General features: G+C 36.2%; 1 protein-coding gene and 1 non-coding gene across 3 annotated transcripts in view; one reads left to right on the forward strand and one right to left on the reverse strand.

The window, feature by feature from the left end:
- The window catches only part of DNAH12 (dynein axonemal heavy chain 12), a 211,252-nt gene that overhangs the window by 152,251 nt on the left and 33,982 nt on the right, over window positions 1–25,019 (reverse strand). Inside the window, exons 17-23 of one of the 2 annotated variants that reach the window (XM_053898581.1) lie at window positions 24,272–24,515; window positions 8,001–8,186; window positions 6,667–6,867; window positions 5,693–5,887; window positions 3,145–3,266; window positions 2,763–3,045; window positions 373–492 (exon numbers count right to left, since the gene is read on the reverse strand). In XM_053898581.1, the coding sequence (XP_053754556.1) occupies window positions 373–492; window positions 2,763–3,045; window positions 3,145–3,266; window positions 5,693–5,887; window positions 6,667–6,867; window positions 8,001–8,186; window positions 24,272–24,515 (1,351 nt within the window). The remainder of the gene's footprint in view (window positions 1–372; window positions 493–2,762; window positions 3,046–3,144; window positions 3,267–5,692; window positions 5,888–6,666; window positions 6,868–8,000; window positions 8,187–24,271; window positions 24,516–25,019) is intronic. The other variant, XM_053898580.1, reaches the window with a different exon arrangement.
- On the forward strand, window positions 17,189–17,295 carry LOC128775722 (U6 spliceosomal RNA). Its single transcript, XR_008420702.1, has one exon. It is a non-coding gene; the product is annotated as a U6 spliceosomal RNA (small nuclear RNA).

Below are 25,019 nucleotides of genomic sequence, written 5' to 3' on the forward strand. Positions count from 1 at the left end.
CATAAAACACTAAGAACACATTTTCAAAGAATTGTAAATTTAATTTCTTAATGTTTATTTATTTTGAGAGAGAGAGAGAGAGAGCGCACAAGCATGGGAGTGCCAGAGAGAGAATCCCAAGCAGGCTTCTCACTGTCAGTGCAGAACCTGGCGTGGGGCTTGAACTCAGGAACCATGAGGTCATGGCCTGAGCTGAAATCAAGAGTTGGGTGCTTAACTGACTGAGCCACTCAGGCACCCCAAAGAATTGTATAATTTTAATGCTACCTGTACAAACTGGTGGGAAGACTGCCGTTACAAAGAATAGATAAGCCAACTAAGAAACATAGCAGTAGAAAAGGATGTTATGTTAAAAAAAAAAAAAAGCTTTACCTCTGTCCCACCACTTATAACTTCTTGTGTCTCAGAAGTCCAGAACATTTGAGAAACACAAAGGACAACTTGTCCAGGCCACTCTAGAACCCAGTCTCTTCTTGCAGATTCTGGATAAGCCTGAATAATTAAAATGCATTCCTAACTTTAAAGATTATGGAAGGGGGGGAAAAAAAGCTAAATGTCTGAAATATTTGGTACATTTCATAGGTTAAAATATCACATAGTCATGAAAACTTTTAGCTGACTAAAAGAAAAATTGTTATTAATTATGTTTTTTAATCATTTGTTTACTCATAAGAGAATGGGAAGATGAACACTAATATGTTAACAATCAGTTGTCTCTGGAAGAATTTATTGTTGATTCTTCTGGAAATTGATTTCTTTATGATTTTTATGTTGCTTTGCTATGAGAAGTTGTCAAGTTTTCTACATAGAATACACACTAGTCCTATTATAATGAAATATAAGGGTTTTATTAATCCATAAAAAAATAAGTCTAACAGATTATATATATTGATGCCAGGTATAATTGAAAAGGAGACTATACAATCTAGTGGGAAACTGGATTAGTAGTTAGAACCCCTGTGTGATTTATCAATAGCTTTTCTAAAAACTTACATGACTAGAGTTATATTTTGAACAATTATATATTTGTTGAATTATACATAATTTAACTATCTGTGCTTTTGAGTTCAAAGCATGCTCTCGTTTCTCTTAATATTTTTATGTTCAAAATACATTAAAATGGATTTGGAGTGGGGCAGAGTTTAACCTTTAAAAACAATAACCTGCTTCATGTGATAATAGTAGATTCAAATTATAAACGGAAAAAATATAACTGCAGAACAAAATTTGAAGTTGATGCTAATGGAAACTATATTTAAAAAATGTTTTTAAATGTTTATTATTTTGAGAGAGAGAGACAGAGTGCAAGCAGGGGTGGGGCAGAGAGATACAGGGAGACACAGAATCCGAAGCAGGCTCCAGGCTCTGAACTGTCAGCACAGGGCCCAAAACAGGACTCGAATCCACGAGCTGTGAGATCATGACCCGAGCTGAAATAGGACGCCTAACCAATTGAGCCACCCAGACTCCCCAGAAACTATATTTTTAATACAATAACACCATCTTAGATAAAATGATGTTAAACATAAGGATAGAAACATATTATTACTTAAATGTGTTTTATTAGGAATGTTTAGAAATAAAAACAAATGACAAGTTTCAAAGAATGTATGAGCTATTGCCAGATACATAGAAAAAATATTTCTGTACTAATAAAGAAAATACTTTCATGGATAATGTTGATTTTTTTTCCTATGTGTTTTAATCTGTTTGGGATCACAAATGGAAAAGGGGGAGAAAAAGTCAAGATTTATCGTCAGGAACCCTGAAGCTGAATACAATAGCCATTGTAGTAAGATGAGCATTATAGGATGAAGAAAAATGGATACCTCACTCATATAAAGTGAGTCGCTGGATTATAAAGCTGCAATGTCTTTTAAAATAATTTTTTTGGGGGGTGCCTGGGTGGCTCAGTCAGTTAAGTGTCCGACTTCGGCTCAGGTCATGATCTCATGGTTTGTGGGTTTGAGCACTGCATCAGGTCCTGTGCTGACAGCTCAGAGCCTGGAGCCTGCTTCGGATTCTGTCTCCCTCTCTCTCTGCTCCTCCCCTGCTCATGCTCTGTCTCTCTCTCTCCTTCAAAAATAAATAAAAACATTTAAAAAATTTTTTAAATAACTTCTTTTTTTAACTACATAACTGTTCCTTTGTGGTCCTAAAGACAGAAATATACTGAATTTTATTATTCAATATTAATAGTAGATTAGGTTAATTGGATTAGCATAAGTAAGTTACATGTAGTGCTCAGGTGTTACATTTTTTTCAAATATTATATACCCTCTTTTAATGTTTGTTCATCTCACTTCCAGTTTCTAAGTAATTATTTAGGTGTAAACAGCAGTAGACCGTTCATTTAATACCCCCATCTGAGGTTCTTTTTGATCCCAGGGGCTGTATACAGACTACCTAGATGTTCTCCTACTTTCTCTTTATCTGGTGAATTCCTACTTTGGGTCTCACTTTCAATTTCACTTCCTCCAAGAACCTATCACTAGAAACGTCCCCCTCTCCATATTCTAAATTATATATACCTTGCCTATTCTTTCTCATAACACCTATTGTCTTTTGTAGCACTTAATTATATACTGTTATCAATTCTTAACTAATATCATTATCTTAATAATGTTAGAAACAAAGAGTAAAAAATAATGGTTTTACGCAGTAAGAACTGTAAGTGTTAATTTACCAGCACACATTCAAAACCTCCTAAAAAGAAAGCATTCACGGAATATATGGTGTACATTAAATCTCAGGAAACATACCAGCCTGGCTGCAGCGATCACATCGTGAATACTCCGGAGCATTAAATCTTCCACTTGAATGAGCCACTTTTCTACAGCACCTCGTGCTGCAGACGTGGAAATAAGTGCAATCAGTTCCACTCGCTCCCCTTCAGAGCTATACATGGCCTTAATGTCCAAATTGGGAAGGAATTCCAGTTTAGCAATGCCCTCAAAGCATTTTTTTAAATGAGGTTGAACTCTTAGTGGATCTTTGGTCTCTGACAAAATCTCTAACATTTCATCATTAGATAAGAAGAAAAAACTAGAGAAAAACATGCAAATACAAATGCTTTAGTTGTAATTAATTCATCACACATCAGAAAATAATTTTAATTATAGCACAATTAATTATCCATCATACCGAGGGAAGAAAAGCCGTTTTTTTTCAAGATACGTATTGAGCCCTTTCATAATTTTCTCCAAAAGTTCATTGCAGTTCTGCAATTTTTCCAATAAACCTGTTAAAGAAGTAGCAGCAAGGACCTAAAAGATACACATTTGTTTAGGTCAGCACTTACATACCAGATATAATTATAAGACCTATGCATTAATCTATAGTATATGTCAAAAATGTAGAAATGTCAAAAGGCTTATGAAAATTGTAAATTTTTTGTAATGTAAAACTATTATAATTCAATAAATCATAAATATTCTTATCCAAGGATGCAAGTTACAAATGAGAAGTTATGACTCTCATGCACATTTTCATTTCTCCTATATTGTTCTGAATGATGTGGGAAAAGTCTGTTAGGATGGTGTGTGGTTTAATTTTTACATTTATAACCATCAACTATAAACTTAACAATCTACAGTATGAGTTGGCAAATTGTATCCCATGGGCTAAATCCAACCTGCTGCCAGTGTCTTTCTTTCTTTCTTTTTTTTTTCAGCTTTATAAGGTATAATTGACAAATAAAAATTTTATATAGTTAAGGTATACAACTTGATGTTTTGATATATGAATACACCATGCTGCCAGTTTTTGTACGACCTGTGAACTAAGAATTATTTTTATACTTTTAAAAGGTTGAAAGAATTGGGACACCTGGGTGGCTCAGTTGGTTAAGTGTCCGACTTCAGCTCAGGTCATGATCTCACAGTTTGAGCTTGAGACCTGCATCGGGCTCTGTGCTGACAGCTCAGAGACTGGAGCCTGCTTCGGATTCTGTGTCTCTCTCTGTTTCTGCCCCTCGCCTGCTCACACTCTGTCTCTCTCTCTCTCTCTCTCTCTCTCTCTTTCAAAAATAAATGAACATTAAAAAAAACTTTTTTTAAGGTTGAAAGAGGGGCACCTGGGTGGCTCAGGTGGTTAAGCACCTGACTTCGGCTCAGGTCATGATCTCACCGCTTGTGAACTTCGAGCCCCGCATCGGGCTCTGTGCTGAAAGCTCAGAGCCCGGAGCCTGCTTCCAGTTCTGTGTCTCCCTCTCTCTCTGCCCCTCTCCCACTCATGCTCTGTCTCTTTCTCTCAAAAATAAATAAACATTTAAAAATGTTTTAAAATTAAAAAAATTTTGAAAGAATTAAGAGAAAAATCATATTTCATGGCATGTGAAAATGTCACTGTCCAGAAACAGTTGACTGTAACACAGACACATCCATTCAGTTACGTATGGTCTCAGGCTGCTTTCTCCCTACTACAATGGCAGAGTTGAGTACTTGCAAAAAAGACTGCCTGTCTCACAAAGTCTAAAATATTTATCATCTGGTCCACTGCAGAAAAAATATACTGACTTCTGGTCTATAACAAATCATGTCTCACAAAGGTTCTAAAGTCAATGTGTAAGACAAAATCCTCAAAACTCATAAATTTCAGTGTACTATTGACTCTCAAGAAGTTCAGCATGGCTAATTTTCACCCATTATTGAAACAAATTGTTATTTCTTAAGTTGAATGCCAGATTAAAAAAGTGGATGCTTATCTATGGACTATGCATACTATGTGCATGAAAAATACATAGTCTGTCTTTCAACATGAGAATCACACTCAACAAGGTGCTATAGTTACTAGGAGAGACACATAGCAAGTGAGGTCAACTGAGAGAACTGCAAATTTTTTTTTAATTAAAAAAAAAAGTATTTTAGAGAGAGAGTGTGTGAGCAGGGGAGATGGGCGGAATCAGAGAAATAGAGAATCTTAAGCAGGCTCCCTGCAGCATAGAAACCGACACGGGGCTTGACCCCACGATCCTGGGATCTCGACCTCAGCTGACAACAAGAATTGGACATTTGGGACACCTGCATGGCTCAGTCGGTTAAGCTTCCAACTTTGGCTCGAGTCATGACCTCATGGTTGAGTTTGAGCCCCACATCAGGCTCACTGCTCACAGCTCAGAGACTGCATCAGATCCTCTGTCCCCCTGCCCCTGGCACTTCCCTGCTCACACACCTTTCTTTCTCTCTCTCTCTCTTTCTCTCTCAAAACTGAATGAACATTAAAAAATAAAAGTCGGACAGATGTTCGGCCAACCAAGCCACCCAGGCATCCCAGAATTGCAGATTCTTTATTCCTATCACTCCCAAGAATACAGAGTCATTAAGTGGAATATCAGGTGAATCACCTATACTCATTATCTCTCTCTCTCCCTGCTACTCCTTTCTCTCTCTATCTTATTTCATTTTACAAGAGAACAGCAGTCAGTATGTGCCATAGTCAAGTGAGTTAAATGTACATTTGTGAGTCAGCTCCACTGTTAGTTACAAGTAGTGTATTATAAGAATTGAAAAGTAAAATTATTTTAATGCTTTGTGCTTTCTTATATTTTTCTGAACTTTCCGGTTTGTATTCAAAGAGCAGGTTTTGTTTTTGTAATCAGAAAAAACAACAACAACAACAAAAACAAATGCTTTCTTTAATAGCCAAAATGAAAGGTCCTCTTTATTTGTAAGAGAGAAAACAAACACTTCACCTTGGGATCTTTTTTACAAAACTTCATGATATCTCTCCAATGTCTGTCTACTGTCTGAAACTGACGCCCTTCTTCTGGCATCTGTTGCATGATATCCTCAGAACAAAAAATGGGCTCCAAGTACAGCCACTGAGCTTGTACTTTTAACCATTCATCAATCGTTTCTTGTATTCGAATCAAACGGTCTTCCCAGGCCTTAATGAAAAGCACACTGTACTAAATTCCAATCATTAAAGAAAACCCATAAATTACAACAAGGAATATTTATTTAAAATTCACTGTTATTTAAAAATAATAAATAAATAAATAAATAAATAAATAAATAAATAAAATTCACTGTTATTTTTAATCAATGCAAAACAGCTCAACGTCACTTATGGGTATCACATGGACTTCGAAAAATTCTAGGAAGTCCAAAGTTTTCCTAAATCATTGGAACTCACCATCGGAAATGACTGTAGTTACTTACACTAAACTCCTAATCTCTAGGGAATCATCCCAAGTCTGAAAAGCATCCAGTAATACCCTGCTGTATACCAGTGGTTATCAACCTAGTGACTATTTCACCCTCCACCTCAAGGGACATTTGACAATGTCTAGAGACATTTACATTTGTTACAACTGTTGAAGTGAGGGTGCTACTCATATCTTGTGGGTGTTAATGTTTCAGATCTGTTCTATATGGTTCCACATTAATTTTTAAATATCCGTTCCTATATTTCACCCAAAGCTATCCACAAACTGACTTATTTCCACAGTAATATATATGTAATAAGATTACATTTTTTGGGTGGTTTTTTTTTTTTAAGTAGCCTCCATACCCAGCATAGAGCCCAACACAGCACTTGAACTCACAACCCTGAGATCAAGACTGGAGCTGAGAGATCCAGCTGGACGCTTAACTGATTGAGCCACCTGGGCACCCCAAGCTTATAGCTTTTATAAACAACCGGAAACTATCATATTTGACATACCTTGATCTCTTTTTCAAACGGTTTGATGAAAGGTGAGCCTCTCATTGTCTGAGTTTTTATAATTTGATCATCAAGGAGAGTCTGAATCTCATCTACTGAAGAAAGAATAGAGACTCCAGTATCACGATATGGAGTTATATGAAAAGCAATATCATCCCAGGTTCCTATCATTGTATGCATGGCTTTCTCTAGTGAAAATTCCTAAAAGGGAGAAAAGAAAGAATGAGTTAGTGAAGAAAGGTCTTATTTACTGTACCAACTTTTCCCTGGTGAATCCAGTAATGAGTGCATTACATAGTAATTCTTTTTTTTTTAATTTTTTTAATGTTTTATTTATTTTTTGAGAGTGAGAGACAGAGTGTGAGTGGGGGAAGGGCAGAAACAGAAGGAGACACAGAATTCAAAGCAGGCTCCAGGCTCTGAGCTGTCAGCACAGAGCCCGATGCGGGGCTCGAACCCACGAACTGTGAGATCATGACCTGAGCCAAAGTCTGACGCTTAACCGATGAGCCACCCAGGCACCCCTACACAGTAATTCTCTTAACATAATCTGTGGCGACACTGTAACTGTCTTTAGGTTTAAAAAGATTTCTTAAACAATTAAAAAATTCCTAAGAATAATATAGTAGTTTTGCAGATAAACATAAGGGAAGGGAAACAAAAATAATATAAAAACAGGGAGGGGGACAAAACATAAGAGACTTATAAATATGGAGCACAAACTGAGGGTTACTGGAGGAGTTATGGGAGGGGGGGATGGGCTAAATGGGTAAGGGGCACTAAGGAATCTACTCCTGAAATCATTGTATGCTAACTATATCACTATATATGCTAACTATATCACTATATGCTAACTAATTTGGATGTAAATTAAAAAAAATAAAAATAAAATTAAAAAAAGAATAATAGTGTAGTTTTAAAAAATTCACTTGCTGTGAAAACTACCACTGCCAGTATTAAAATAGACACCAGAATAAAATAGCTGCTGGACCTTCTCTGAAGTGGCCTTTCTGCAGTCTATAGTCTGAAATGCCTTTGTATATTTTAAGAACGCTGGAAGACTGTACTCATTCTGCTAGAATGCAGACACATCAAATGCCAACACACACATGAAGAGGTCAAAGGAGCCATTTCTAGCCTGGATTCAGGACAAAGAAGTAATATAGAAGCACACACTTTGTAGGGTGGGGGGAGGGGGAAGAGTGGTCTTCTGTCAGGTTCCCCCATCTCCTCCCATTGCTATCCAGTACCATACACTCAACCCCAACAAAAACTGTGATTATTTTATTAACAAACTCATCAAATAAAGTGTTTCAGTTGATCTTCATATTTACCTTGCTTGCACCTGCACTTATCACTTCAAATTTTTCCAAGTATGGTGTAAGGTTTAATTTTAAAATTTTTCTCAGTGTAGTTCCAGAGTCTGGAGTCAAGTCATAGCCTACAATTTCTGATATCTGCTTCCAGTGACGAGCTCTCATTCCTGGATTGCACAAGATGGAGACAGTAGGGATATAGTCCTAACAGTGAAAGTATAAACAATAATGAGTCACTCTTTTGACTGACCCACACACATAGATTTTACAGATGAAACCTCAATAGTATAAACGTTTCTTGAGATTATTTAACATATTTGATTAGTCCAATCAAAATCCCAATTAGATTTGGAGGAGAAGAGAAACTAACAAAATGATTCTAAAGTTCATCTGCACAAATAAACATTTGGAAATAGCCTGGAAAATTATAAGAGCAAAAAAGAAGAGGAGTAAATGTTCCATAGAATATTAAAGTATGTGATAAAATTATGCTAATTAAAAGTGTGGTATTATTATAGAAACACAAAGCTGTATAAATATATAACATAAATTATAAATACACACACCTACACACATAACATAAATGCAGGAATGGCCTGCACCAAAATGCCAAAATTTAACTTCTGTTTGGAGGTGAAAATTAAACATCAAGTGAAAACACTTAGTTCATCATTCTTGATGTTGACATTAGGACATGTTCTTTAAAATCAGGAAGAAGATAAGCATAGTTATTGTTACTACTTCTAATCAACATTGTATTGAGTGTCCCAGCCAGAGAAGTAACATACATACATACATACATACATACATACATACATACATAAAAGATATGGGGATGACACCAGTCAGAACGGCTAAAATTAACAACTCAGGCAACAACAGATGTTCGCAAGGATGCAGAGAAAGAGGATCTCTTTTGCACTGCTGGTGGGAATGCAAACTAGTGCAGCCACTCTGGAAAACAGCATGGAGTTTCCTCAAAAAATTAAAAATAGAACTACCCTACGACCCAGCAATTGCACTACTAGTTGTTTATCCAAGGGATACAGGTGTGCTGCTTCAAAGGGATAGATGCACCCCAATGTTTACAGCAGCACTATCGACAGTAGCCAAAGTATGGAAACAGCCCAAATGTCCATCAACAGATGAATGGATAAAGAAGATGTGGGATATATATACAGTGGAGTATTACTCAGCCATCAGAAAGAATGAATGAAATCTTGCCATTTACAACTACATGGATGAAACTAGAGGGTACTATGCTAAGTGAAATTAGAGAAAGACAAATATACGACTTCACTTATATGAGGAATTTAAGGTACAAAACAGATGAACATTAGGGAAGGGAAGCAAAAATAATATAAAAACAAGAAGGGGGACAAAACATAAGAGACTCTTAAATACAGAGAACAAACTGAGGGTTGCTGGAGGGGTTGTTGATGAGGGGATGGGCTAAATGGGTGGGATGAGCACTGGGTGTCATACATAGGGCATGAATCACTGGAATCTACTCCTGAAATCATTGTTGCCCTGTATGCTAACTAACTTGGATGTAAAATTTTTTAAATTAATTATTTAGTTAATAAAAAAACCAAGTAAGTCACAAGTGTTATTAATAAAATCATTTTGTGACTTCAAAAAAAAAGAATGATGAGTGGAATTCATGTTGATCAATATTTAAATGTTACTGAGATTTAACTAAAAACATTAATTTGATAAGGAAAATTTTAAGAATGATCTTAACTGGAATCCTTAAAGTAAGTCATGATATATAAAGGGTTCTTTTTCAAGAATATAAAATTACAAAATCTATTCCTGATATCTTTCCTTTGTGTTTGGCTCAATATATGACTCATCAAAAGCTAAAATCCAAGGTTGGCTAGAATTACTTTTTATATATAGAATACAAGGCACTTATTAGCATTATAAAATAATAAAATGTGAAGAAACTTAGATAGTCTAAAAAAAAAAGATATGGGGAATAGAAATTTAAAAAACAAAACTATCCAAAGAAAACAAAAACACAAATTCAAAAAGATATGTGCACCTCTATGTTTACTGCAGCATTATTTACAACAGCAAAGATATAGAAGCACCCAAGTGTCTATCAATAGATGAATGGAGAAAGAGGATGTGGTGTATATATACAATGGAATATTACTCAGACATAAAAATGAATGAGATCATACCATTTGTAACATGGATGGACCTGGAGGGTATAATGAGAAAAAAAAACCTAACATTGTTCGCAAATTGTTGTCTGTGTACAATGACTGGATATTAAATTAATATAAAGAAAGTTAAAAGAACCACTGAATACAAGCCACAGATAAAAAGCATAATTAACAAAAAGATGAATTTATGATAGCAACAAAATAAAGTATGTAAGGATAATTATTTTGAAAAAAAAATTAAGCTTATTGCTTTTTTAGTAATCTCTACACCCAATGTGGGGCTTGAACCCACAACCCTGAGGTCGAGAGTCACATGCTCTTCCAAATAAGCCACCTAGGCCTCCATACCTAGGGATAAATTAAATGAAAGCTGTGCAAAGTTATTTCGGAGAAACTATGTTAAAGAAAACCTGGGGCATCTGGGTGGCTCAGTGGGTTAAGCGTCAGACTCTTGGTTTCGGCTCAGGTCATAACCTCATGGTTTGATGAGTTCAAGCCCCTCATTGGGTTCTGTGCTGACAGTATGGAGCCTGCTTGGGATTCCCTCTCTCCTTCTCTCTCTGCCCTTCCCCACTTGCACTGTCTCTCAAAATAAATAAACTTATTTAAAAAAAAAAAAAAAGATGTGAAAGAAAATCTAAATAGAGATGTATACCACACACTGATAGATTCATTATTATATAAGTGACAAAGGATTATTATTCAGAATATATAAATTAACAACAAAAACAATGGAAACAAATAGTGAAACAAAAATAACAAAAGAGTCAAAGGGCATTAATAGACATTTCACAGAAGAGGAAATATGAAATGTAAGTACTTTGAGGGCAGGGATTTTTTGTTCATATGACTCTAAGTAGGAAAATCAATAAATTAGATAAGTAAGCAATAATATGTAGCAGTGAAAATGAACGACTACAGTCATTCCCGAGACATGGATGAGTTTTAGAAACATAATGTTAAGTGAAAAAAATCAAGTCACAGAAGACTACATACAGATGATATGTTTTTATAAATTGTTACATACAAATGTGAATTAACAACAAAAAAGAGAAATACAAACAGAATTTATGACACACTTATCTTCAAGGGAGATTAAGGGGCTTAAAATAGGGAAGGATCACATAGAAGGAAGCAAGAGTATTGATGATCTTTTAATTTTAAAGAAGAGGGGAGGGTTCATGGGTGTTCATTTTCTTCATAGCTTACATATATGTAACATATATTCTCCAAGTATTGGATAATAAAAATTTGCTAACAAAGGTAAAGAAAGAATACTTATCTTTTCCTCTTCCCAATCCAATTCAAAGCCCAACAAAATTATACTTGCACTTCTGGTCACCTCCTTAGTAAAGCCTTACCTGTTTTCCAAATGACAAAATTAATTGCTCCATGCCCTATTCTTTCAGAGGATGCTACCATCCTCTACCTATGAATTGCCTTATTCTACCTCGTACTACAACCAGTTGTTCACAGCCTATTTCTCTTTCCACATTGTGTTCTCTCTGAGAGGCAGGAGCCAACTTGTGTGAACTGGACAACAACAATTTTAAACTATAAGACTCTAATGTCGATATCTAAGCCACTAATTATGTGAGAAAAATAAATAAAAGACAATTAGATTGGAAAGAAAAACATAAAACTACCTCTATTTACAGACTACATGATCTTATATATAGAAAATTCTACGGAATTCATTTCTTTTTTTTCATTCTATATTTCAGTAATCTCTACACCCAATATGGTGCTCAAACTTACAACCCTGACATCAAGAGTCATATGTTCCACCAACTGAGCTAGCCACGTGCCCCCAAAAGGAATTTATTTAAGAACTGTTAAAACTAATAGATGAGTTCAGCAAGATTGCAGGATACAATATCAACATACAAAAATTACTTGTGTTTGTATAAACTAGCAATAAACAACCCAAAATTGAAAGTAAGGGAAAAAATCTCATGTACAATAGCATCAAGAAATACAAAATACTCGAGAGTAAATTTGATAAAAGAAATGCAACATTTGTAGACTAAAAATTACAAATAATTGTTAAATGAAATTAAAGAAGACCAAATAAAAGTAAAAATACTCCTTGCTCACATATTGAAAGAGTTAATATTGTTAAGACAGTGATCTTCCCAAGTCAATCTAAAGATTCAATGCAATGCCAGCTTCCTTTTTTTAATGTTTAAAAAAATTTTTTTAATGTTTATTCATTTGAGAGAGAAAGAGAGAGAAGGGGGGAATGGGCAGAGAGAGAGGAGGACAGAGGATCAGAAGGAGACTCAGCTGACAGCAGTGAGCCTGATGCGGTGCTTGAACTCAGGAACTGTGAGATCATGACCTGAGCTGAAGTCCGATGCTCAACTGACTAAGCCCCCCAGGTGTGCCTAAGGTTTAAAATGTATTTTAATAAGTTGATACTGCATTGTTGCTCCACTTCTCAGAAAAATTCCAAGATATTAGGGACAAATAGAATATGGTACACAAGTAAAAAATGCACAGCATAACTAAGACCGGCAAAGCTAAGAGCTGCTGTCCTAGATGCAGCATATAGCAACACTCTTCCCAAGTTTGTGCTAGGTCTATCAACAAAAGCGGTGAACAGCAATATCATAGACACAAAGGGGCCATTCCTGGGTTGTCCTTATCCAAAGAAAATATGGAAGAAAGATTTTTCTAAAGACATACTAAATGAAAATCTTTAAGAGATTTCACGTCTTCCAAAAGCACAAGCAACAAAAGAAAAAAATATATATAAATGAGACATCATCAGAATTTAAAACTTCTGTGCTTCAAAACACATCATCAAAAAAAACTAAAAGACAATCCACAGATCACAATGAAAACAGCCATCAATATTTTGTTTTTAAAAAGAGTTTTGAAAATGATCACTTAACTAAAACTTGAAAGCTATAAATTAATTATCCACACTCTCATGACAATTTTGTTGGTGAATAACAAGCAGAGATCTATTTCTTTAAAATATATTTGTGCAGAAACTGCATATAACTCTAAGTTTTACTCCTAACATAAGTATGTTTGGAAGTATTCTATTCTATACTTGCCAGTGTGGAGAACAAAATATTTTTTAAGAATAAAGAAGTATATATATATATATATATATATATATATATATATATATATATATATATATAATATATTCTGTATTTTACATGTAGCAGAATTATCATCCAGAGGGTTTTTTTTTTTGTATTCACAAGGTTATATGTGTATTGTAAAACAATAATACAATAATGGTGAAGGAAATAAAAAGGCTTTTAAAATTTTGTTTTAAATATTTATGAAGTTATTATTCCAGAGAGTATAGTGATATCTTTTTTTTATATTTTTTTAAGTTTATTTATTTATTTTGAGAGAGAGGGAGAGAGGTGAGTGAGGGAGGGGCACAGACAGAGGGAGAGAGAGAATCCCAAGCAGGCTCTGTGGTGCCAGAGCACAGCCCGACATGGGGCTTGAACTTACAAAACCATGAGATCATGACCTGAGCTGAAACCAAGAGTCAGACGCTAACAGACTTATACACCCAGGTGCCTCAGAGAGTATACTGATATCTTAACAGCTTACCTAGATCATAAATTAATCAAAATGCACTTTTTAATAAAACCTGATACTTAAAATATATTTAAAAAAATAAAATAATAAAAGACAATCCACAGAATAAATGGGAGAAATTTTTTTTCTCCCCCCCCCCCCCATTTTAGAGAGAGAGAGAGCATGTGTGTGAGCAGGGGAGAGTAACAGAGGGAGAGAGAGAGAATCCCAAGCAGGCTCTATGCTCACTGCAGAGCCTGATGTGGGGCTTGATCCCATGACCCAGCCCAAAATCAAGAGTCAGACATTCAACTGACTGAGCACCCAGGTGTTCCCAAATTTTTTAAATCATATATTTAATAAGGGACTTATCTCTAGAATATAAAAAAAAAAACAAAAAACTACAATTAAATAAGAGACAAATAACCACTCAATTTAAAAATGGGCAAAGGATTTAAACAGATGTATTTCCAAAGAAAATATAAAAATGGGGATGCCTGGGTGGCTCAGTTGGTTAAGTGTCTGACTTCAGCTCACATCATGATCTCACGGTTTGTGGGTTCAGGGCCTGTGTCCGGGTCTGTGCTGACAGCTCAGAGCCTGGAGCCTGCTTTGGATTCTGTGTCTCCCTCTCTCTCTGTCCCTCCCCCGCTCATGGTCTGTCTCTCTCTGACTCTCAAAAATGAATAAATGTTTAAAAAAATTTTTTAGGGTGTTTCGGTGGCTCAGTCAGTTAAGTGTCTGGCTTCGGCTCAGGTCATGATCTCGTGGTTCATGGGTTCAAGCCCTGCATCGGGCTCAGCCTGGAGCCTGCTTTGGATTCTGTGTCTCCCTCTCTCTCTCTGCCCTTGCCCCACTCATGCTCTGTCTCTGACTCTCTCAAAAATAAGTAATTTTTTTTTAATTTTTAAAGAAAATATAAAAATGGCCAATAAGCACAGTAAAAGATGTTCAACATCATTAGTCATTAGATAAATACAAATCCAAACCACAATGAGATACCACTTTATCCCACTGGGATGGCTATACTCAAAACAACAGACAATAACAAGTGTTGATCAGGATGTGGACACATTGGAACTCCTGTGCATTGCTGGTGGAAATGTAAAACAGTGAAGCCCCTTTGGAATATAGTCTGGCAGTTCCTCAAAAAGTTAAACATAGAATTTTCACTCCTCCGTATATACTCCAGAGGAGTGAAACATAAAACGTAAAAACTTGCACATGCATAATCATAGTGACATTAATCCTAAGAGCTAAAAAGTGCAACGATGCAAATGTCCATCAACTGATGAATGGATAAACAAAGTGTGGTACATCCATACAGTAGAATATTATTCATCAATAAAAAGAATGGGGGGGTGCCTGGGTGGCTCACTTGGTTAAGCCTCTGACTCTTGGTTTGGACTCAGATCATGATCTCATGGTTTGTAAGTTTGAGCCCTGGGTCAGGCTCTGCACTGACAGCACAGAGCCTGCTTGGCATTCTCTCTCTCTCCCTCTCTCTTTGCAACCCCCACATCTCCCTCACTCTCAAAATAAATAAATAAACTTAAAAAGAATGAACGATACATGTTACAACACAGAAGAACAATGAAAACATGCTAAGTGAGAGAAGTCAGTCACAAAGGCCACATATAATATGATTCCATTTATATGAAATGTCTGGGATAGATAAGTCCATAGAGACAGAAGGTGGATTAGTAGTTGCCATTGTCTTGGAAGAGGTGGAAATGGGGAGTGACTGCTATTAGCTACAGGCTAACTTACTGGTATAATGAAGATGTTTTAAAATTAGATAGTGGTGATGGTTGCAAAACTGTGAATATTCTAAGAAGCCACTGAACTGTATGCTTGAAAGAGTAAATGTTATGATATGTGGATTATATCTCAATAATCTATTGAAAAAATACAAGCTAATAACAAACTGTAAGCTAATGATAAAATTATAAGTACATAAGAATATATTTTTTCAAGTTGAAAGCAATCAAACAACATTACCCAACACTAACTTTGTTTCCAGCACCATATTACAGGGCACGGGTTCCCCCAATTTTTGGTTTCACAACAGGTGTTAATAACAATTATTTAAAACTTGTGTGACGAGGGGGAGCAAAAAAAAAAAAAAGGTAGGTGGTGTGTCCTTTCAATGCCATCTCAGGTACAGGGCCACCTGAGAAAAATGTAACTAAAGACTGTATTATGTTCAACTCATTGTTTATTATTCAAAGTCCCAGACATTGTAAAATTATAACTTGCATTTTTTTGTCCAGTAGAGGTGCAAATAATTCTATCTGAAAAAAAGGTAAGTCCAAATATGTTTATTTGGTTTATTCTGTATGACATTAACCAGCTTTATATCAATACTAGCAATCTTTTTTTAACATTCCTTTACTAAATTTCCCACAAATACTAAGCTCCTGAAATGCTCTTTGAACCAGACTTACCACCTAACTGGTTCTCTCATTAATTAATAAATAGAATAAAATATTTGACACTTTTATTTTTCTAAATTTTTTTAGTGTTTGTTTTTGAGAGAGAGAGACAGAGACAGAGACAGAGTATGCGTGGGGAGGGGCAGAGAGAGAGGGAAACACAGAATCCAAAGCAGGCCCCAGGCTCTGACCTGTCAGCAGCCCAGTGCGGGCCTCGAACTCACAGGCTGTGAGATCAAGACCTGAGCCGAAGTCGGACGCTTAACCGACTGAGCCACCAAGGTGCCCGACACATGTTTATTTTTATATTTGTATGACAGTCATGTTTACATTTTTTTGCAAATAATAATTTAATTAGGTAATTTTTTAAATTGGAAGATCATAGATTATCCAACTTTTCCTTTTTTTAAATGTTTATTTACTTTTGAGAGAGGGAGAGCAGGGGAAGGGCAGAGAGAGGGAGACAGAGGATCTGAAGAGGGCTCCACACTGTCAGTTGAGAGCACAATGCAGGGCTCAAACTCACCAACCAGGAGGTCATGACCTGAGCTGAAGCCCGATTCTTAACCACCTAAGGCACCCATATTATCCAACTTTTCATTTTGATTAGTAAGGACTTTGTTTTTGACTTTCCATTTTTTATCACCATCATGTGTTTTTGCTTACCATTATATTCCCCAGCATTCATTGGAACTTGGTATAACATAACAGGTGCTCAATAAGTATTTGCTAAATAAAAGAATTTTTAACATCTATGAAATAGAAAGGACATACTCTCAAAGTGAATAAATTTATCTTTATTAAAAATTCATTATTGAGCACCTGGGTGCCTCAGTCAGTTAGGCGTCCAACCTCGATCTCACAGCTTGGGAATTCAAGTCTCACATCAGGCTCTGTACTCACAGCTCAGAGCCTGGAGCCTCTGCTTTGGATTCTGTGTCTCCTTCTCTCTCTGCACCCCCCCCCCCCCCTCCTGCTAGCACTCTGTCTCTCTCTCTTAAAAATAAACATTTTTTTAAAAAAAAAGAAAGAAAAAAGCATTATCGTGCTCACTTCGGCAGCACATATACTAAAACTGGAACGATACAGAGAAGATTAGCATGGCTCCTGTGCATGGATGACATGCAAATTTGTGCAGTGTTCCATATTTTTTAAGTTATTTATTTATTTATTTAGTAAATCTCTACACCCAACATGTGTCTTGAACTCATGACCCCGAGATCAAGAGTTCTGTGCTCTTCCAACTGAGCCAGCCAGGCACCCTGAAGCATTCCATATCAAAAAATAATAATAATAATAATTCCTTATCCTCTCACAGAAGGTGAGAGGCTGGAAGGAGCTGAGTGTAGAATAGGCAGCCTGCATGGACAGTACCTCAGTAGGAGGCTGGAGAGGAAACAAACTCTATACTCAACAAGTCTTAATGACCTAGCATATGTCAGGCTCAGTTACAGTCATGGAGATACAACAGTGAACAACACCATCAAATCATTACATGGTCTTTATTCTGTGATTTTGCCATTTACCGGGAAAAATTTAATCATCAACTATCACAGTCCTTTGCTGTGGAGTTTATTTTATTAAATTTTACTTATTTATTTTGAGAGAGAGAGAGACAGAGCATGAGCAGGAGAGGGGCAGAGAGAGGGAGAGGAGAGAATCCCAAGCAGGCTTCGCACTGTCAGCATAGAGCCTCACAAGGAGCTTGATTTCACCAACCGTGAGATGGTGACCTGAGCCGAGATTAAGAGTTGGATGCTTAACCCACTGAGCCACCCAGGCGTCCATATTTTAAAAGGGAAAAAATATTAACTCCATGTAATAGTAGGAGTAGGGTCCTAAAAACTCTCATGATGAAAGAATATAAGGAAAATGGGATTAGAAGGAATTAACAAAAAGTACATATATGAAATTCCTTATTGACTTTCTATATTCATTTACAAATACTTATTTAGCATCTACACTGTTTAGTATCTACATCATTGTTAGTGATTATGATATATCAATAAATTAAACAAATATCCTTTGTACAAACTTCCAGTGATAAAGTAAATACGCTCTGGGGATACAACATACAGCATGGTGACTATAGTACCATACTGTATATTTGAAAGTTGCTAAGAGTAGATTTTAAAAGTTCTTACCACAAGAAAAAAATCTTGCCATTATGTGTGGTAATGGATGTCAACTAGACTTATTGTTGTGATCATTTTGCAATGTATACAAATATCAAATCATTATGTTGTACTCCTGAACCTAATACAATGCTATATGTTATTTATATCTCAATAACTATTTAATTATATGGTATGTTAAGGGGTAATAAATGATACAGAAAATAGGGAAATTAGAGCAGGATAAGAATCAGAACCAGTGGGGGTATCAAGTAAGATGCTCAGGGAAGGCTTCCTGGATATGGTGATAATTTGAACAAAGATTTTAGGAGGGGAGGATATGAGACAAGAGCATATGTAAGTGAAGAGAACAGTAGGCAGGGGTAATAGCTGAAGCACAGGCCCTCAGGCAGGAGGGCTTAAGAAACGAGAATGGGGGGCAGTATGGCTGGGGGGGCATCCGCTGTGAGGGGCAAGAGAAGGTGGAGGCAAGGTCAGAGAAATAAAGAAAAGTTCAAGTGAAGTTAGAGGGATAAAGAGGAGCCAGATTATGGAGTGCTATGTAAACTTTTTATCTGAGTAAAACATGAAGGCTTTGCAGAACTTTGAGGAGAGGAGTAACATGATCTGACTTAATTTTTCTAGTTGTTCTATTTTTAACAGACGATGGGATGAAGGTGGGGCAAAGGTAGACACAGGGAAACCCATTAGGACCTTTTTGTAGAAATCCATGTAAAAGATGATTTAACGTGGACCAGGGCGATGGCAATGGGAGAGTAAATTTTGAGTTTGCCACGTAGTTAGATATCCAAGGAAAGGTTACAAGTAGGAGGTTGTATATATGAATCTTGGGACTGGCTAGAGAAGTCTGGGATACCAGTTAAAGATTTGGGAGTTGCCAGCATATAATCATGTATAAACTCATCTATATTTTTGATGAGACTGCTGAGATCATCAAGAGAGTTAGGGTAGATAGAGAAAAGGACCAATGACTGAGCCCTAAGAACTTCCAACATTAAGAGGCTGGGAAGAGTAAGAAAAAATAGCAAGGAAAAATATAGTGATGCTACTAGTGATATGGGAACAGTTTATTTATCTTCCATCTCAAGATGACTTCCAGAGATGATGACACTATGCCACGGTGATAGAGATGATGATGATGTGACGGTGGTGATAAGAAAAGAAAGGAGAGGGGTGCCTGGGTGGCTCAGTCTGTCAAGCATCCAACTCTTGGTTTCTGCTCATGTCATGATCTTGCAGTTTGTGAGTTCAAGCCCCAAGTCGGGCTCCACACTGACAGCACAGAGCTTGCTTGGGATTCTCTATCTCTCCCTGTCTCTCTGCCCCTCCTCTTGTCACACACCAAAATATTTAAATAAACTCACTCTCTCTCTCTCTAAAAATATTTAAATAAACTTAAAAAAAAGAAAAAAGAAAAGAAATGAGAATATCATGAGGATAAATTTAAAAGGATCATATAAGCTAAATGTGAACAATGAACTGTAACTAAGTTCCTTACTAGGCAAATTAGGAAAAAAAAAAAAAGACAGAAAATTTAAATTAACAACATTTGGAGGACTTCAAGCTGTATTACAAAGCTGTAATCATCAAGACAGTATAGTACTGCCACAAGAACACTCAGATTAATGGAATAGAAAACAGAACTCAGAAATGGACCCACAAACATATGGCCAACTAATCTTTGACAAACCAGGAAGAATATCTAATGGAATAAAGACAGTCTCTTCAGCAAATGGTGCTGGGAAAACTGGACAGCGAAATGCAGAAAAATGATCCTGGACCACTTTCTTACACCACATACAAAAATAAACTCAAAATGGATGAAAGACCTAACCATAAGACAGGAAGCCATCAAAAGCCTTGAGGAGAAAGCAGGCAACAACCTCTTTGACCTTGGCCGCAGCAACTGCTTACTCAACCCGTCTCCAGAGGCAAGGGAAACAAAAGCAAAAATGAACTACTGGGACCTCATCAAAATAAAAAGCTTCTGCACAGCGAAGGAAACAATCAGCAAAACTGAAAGGCAACCAACAAGAATGGGAGAAGATATTTGCAAATGACATATTAGATAAAGGGTTAGTATCCAAAATCTATCAAGAACTTCTCAAACTCAACACCCAAAAAATAAATAATCCAGTGAAGAAATGAGCAAAAGACATGAATAGCTGCTTCTCCAAAGAAGACATCCAGATGGCCAACTGACACACGAAAAAATGCTCAACATCACTCATCGTCTGGGAAATACAAATCAAAACCACAAGGAGATACCACCTCACACCTGTCAGAATGGCTAACATTAACAACTCAGGCAACAACAGATGTTGGTGAGGATGTGGAGAAAGAGGATCTCTTTTGCACTGCTGGTGGGAATGCAAACTGGTGCAGCCACTCTGGAAAACAGTATGGAGGTTCCTCAAAAAATTAAAAATAGAACTAGCCTATGACCCAGCAATTGCACTACTAGGTATTTATCCAAGGGATACAGGTGTGCTGTTTCAAAGAGGCACATGTACCCCAATGTTTACAGCAGCACTATTGACAATAGCCAACGTATGGAAAGAGCCCAAATGTCCATCGATGGATGAATTGATAAAGAAGATGTGGTATATATATACAATGGAGTATTATTCAGCAATCAAAAAGAATGAAATCTTGCCATTCGCAACTATGTGGTTGGAACTGGGGGGTATTATGCTAAGTGAAATTAGTCGGTCAGAGAAAGACAAAAATCATATGACTTCACTCATCTGAGGACTTTAAGAGACAAAACAGATGAACATAAGGGAAAGGAAACGAAAATAATATAAAAACAGGGAGGGGACAAAACAGAAGAGACTCATAAATACGGAGAACAAACAGAGGGTTAGTGGAGGGGTTGTAGGAGGGGGGATGGGCTAAATGGGTAGGGAGCATTAAGGAATCTACTCCTGAAATCATTGTTCTATATATGCTAACTAACTTGGATGTAAATTAAAAAAAAAAAATTAAATTTAGGGGCGCTGGGTGGCTCAGTCGGTTAAGCGTCCGACTTCAGCTCAGGTCACGATCTCGCGGTCCGCGAGTTCGAGCCTGGCGTCGGGCTCTGGGCTGATGGCTCAGAGCCTGGAGCCTGCTTCCAATTCTGTGTCTCCCTCTCTGTCTGCCCCTCCCCCATTCATGCTGTGTCTCTCTCTGTCTCAAAAATAAATAAGCGTTAAAAAAATTTTTTTAAAAATTAAATTCAAAATATATGAAAAAAATTTTAATAAAATAAAATGAAAAAAAATTTTTTAAACTAATTAACAATATTTGGAATTGGAATGAAAAGGGAATTATCCATACAGATTCTTCAGACATTAAAAAGATAATAAAAATATCATGAGCAACTTTATGGTAACAAATTCAACAACTTAGAAGAAATGGAAAAGTTCTTTGGAAAATACAACTTATCAAAATTGACACAAAATTAAATACAAATCTGAATATCCCTATATATATTAAAGAAATTGAATCCTTTTCAAAACCTTTCCCACAAGAAAATCCAATGACATCACTGGTGAATGTGCCTCTAAAATATTTAAGAAACAATTAATACCAATTTTATAGAAAACTCTTTCAGAAAATAGAGAACATAAAACTCTCCAATTTCTTTCATAAGGACATCATAATCCTGATACTGAAACCTGGCAAAGACATTACAGAAATGTTAAGACCAACATCTCTCCTGAATTTAACCCCAAAAATCCTCAATAAAATGTTAGCAAATAATAAACTATGGAAGTACTAGAAGAAAACATTATCTTGGAATGAGGAAAGCATTTCTAGCTATAATTTAAAATTCAGTAGACAAAGGAAAAGAATGGGGGCACCTGGCTGGCTCAGTCATTGGGGCATGCGACTTTTGATCTCAAGGTCATGGGTTCAAGCTCCATTCTGGGCATAGAAATTACTTAATAAAAAAATAAAAATAGGGGCGCCTGGGTGGCGCAGTCGGTTAAGCGTCCGACTTCAGCCAGGTCACGATCTCGCGGTCTGTGAGTTCGAGCCCCGCGTCAGGCTCTGGGCTGATGGCTCAGAGCCTGGAGCCTGTTTCCGATTCTGTGTCTCCCTCTCTCTCTGCCCCTCCCCCGTTCATGCTCTGTCTCTCTCTGTCCCAAAAATAAATAAAAAACGTTGAAAAAAAAATAAAATAAAAATAAATAAAAATAAATAAGGAATAGAATGATGACTACATAAAAATAAAAAACCTTCCTTTTCCATTTACTTCAGGAACAATAAATCTAAATTCAAATAAAAAGGCTTCTGCAAGGCAAGATACATGATAAATAAAGTCAAAAAACAAATAATAAATATTTGCAAAATACATCATACATAGAAAAAGCCTAATGTCTTTAATATATGTGAATTACATATATATATACTTACAATATAATACCCTGGGAAATTAATGTGTCTTAGAAATATTAATATAATCAATATTAATGTATAAATAATATCTATATATATTATATCCTAGAAATCAGTAAGAAAAAGATCAATAATTCAATAGACAAATAGACAACGATAAGACCAAACATTTCACAAAGAAATACAAAACATTCTTAAATATATAAAAATATGCTTAACGCTTTACATAATAAGAGAAATAAAATTCTCTTATATTAGCAAAAACTCAAGTTTGATGATATTCTCTTGTTGAGGGTGGTGAGAGTTTAAACTGGTATAGCCCCTATGTAAGGTAATTTGACTATAGATTTTATGCTGGCATTTACTCTTCTGGAATTTGCTTTGTAGTCATACTTGCACACATATGAAATCTTATACCAGTATATAACACTATATAGGTGTAACAAAAAAAAAGAGAAAAAGTTTGTATGTGATGAGGAAAGGTCTCTAAGATAAAGTAATCAAAACAAAGAGGGAAAATAATACATATAGGACACTGTATTTTATGTAAAAAGATGGAAGAATAAGAACATATGTTTATATGGTTGTATGTGTAACAAAACTCAAGTGTATACACAAAAGTAGTAACATTGATAATCTGAGTTATACAGGTAGAAACATGGGAAGGAGACTCTTCAGATATATCTCTATTTTTTAAGCCACATAAATATATTAAATATTGAGAACGATTTTAAGTAGTTTCTTTAAAAAAAATCCAGGTAGCTCATGGAATCTCTGAGAGTGCTAGATACAGACACAAACAATGCTTAAAATCCCATCCAAGTTTCCACTGCATTGACAATGGAAATGGCACCACCCCTGGAACCCGGCCACTACTGCCTAGGGAAGCTGGAGGCCTTATTAACTGTCACAAAAACTGTTAGTATTTATTCATTAAAAATGACTTGAGGGGTGCCTGGGTGGCTCAGTCAATTAAGCGTCCACCTCTAGATTTTGGCTCAGGTCATGATCTCACAGTTTGTGGGTGAGAGCCCTACACTGGGCTCTTTGTTGGGTATGTGGAGCCTGCTTGGGATTCTTTCTCTCTCCCTCTCTCCTTCTCTCTCTCTCTGCCCCTTGCCCCACGCCTTCAAAATAAATAAATAAACATTTTTTAAAAAACACAACTTGAAGCACGGGAGGCTAAATACCTTGCCTAAGATATGCTACTAGCAAGTGTGAAATTGTGATACAAACATAAGTGGTATGCCTTTAAAACTCCCCCAACTAACTGCTATCCTGTGCTGTTGCCCTTAGATTGGCTGACTGGTCTGCTCTAGTAATTTTTTACCCTCTTTATATCATTGTAGTTAGTCATTCTAGTCTTTTCTATTTGCCACACATAGTTCTATGAAAGGATTGCTTTCAATGACTTTATTGGGGAAGAATGAAGCATGGATTTAGTAATAGATCAAGTAATAGATCTACTAATAGATTAGTAATAGATCAAGTTTTCCAGATTCAGCTTTGGTTTTGCTTCTAAATCGTTCTATTTCTCTTCATTAGCACTGGATGATGTGAACAGCTCTGGCCAGGACTTTCTAAAATGTCATTAAATGTGTTCATACCTTAAAAACTTTAATCTGCTCCATTACTGTGGAGCACATAATAATAGTAGGATTCTCTTTCGGTTCTTCTTCCAGTTTGTCCTCTCCCAGAGACCGCTTTTTTGCTGCCTTTCTTTTTTCTTGCAATTCTTTCTTATGCTTCATTTGGAAAAATTTCAGTGTCTTAAAAACTTCTCGGGAAAATTCATCTACATCAGCTTCCATGTTTTCCCCATTGAGGTCCAAAAAGCCTCCATCCATCCACCTGGATTGAAAGAAAAAATACTAAACTCAGAAATGTCTGGAGTGTAAAGGGGGACTTAGATATTCTTTAGGCTCGACTCTCATAAGAGAAACAACTGTGGGCAAGAGAAGTTACGTTTTTCTTAATCACACAGGTAGAGCTGATGGTAGAGAGAGAAGATTAACACCATCATCTCAGCCACGCTGCATGTGCTACAATACATATCAGACTGTAAATGGATGACTAAGGGTAGCCAAATAAAATCCAGGTTTGACTCCAAAAATATTAGTCAAATTCATTAATTGCATAAAAAAGTGAATCAGTTCTGGAAAACCCAAGTGACACTTTACATATTATATTGGTAAGGGTAGGTGCTACCTTACCAATGGTTGACACTTCTGTGTGACACTTGGTTCTCTTTCAAATGGATGAATATGTCCTACTTTCAAACACTTAACCAACAACAACATCAAATATCACTGCAACATTTTACAAGTCCTTCCATATCATTTGCTTAATTTTTAA

This window comes from Panthera pardus, unplaced genomic scaffold (assembly GCF_024362965.1).
Source record: "Panthera pardus isolate Hobbes unplaced genomic scaffold, ASM2436296v1 HiC_scaffold_8, whole genome shotgun sequence".
Classification (NCBI taxonomy): Eukaryota; Metazoa; Chordata; class Mammalia; order Carnivora; family Felidae; genus Panthera; species Panthera pardus.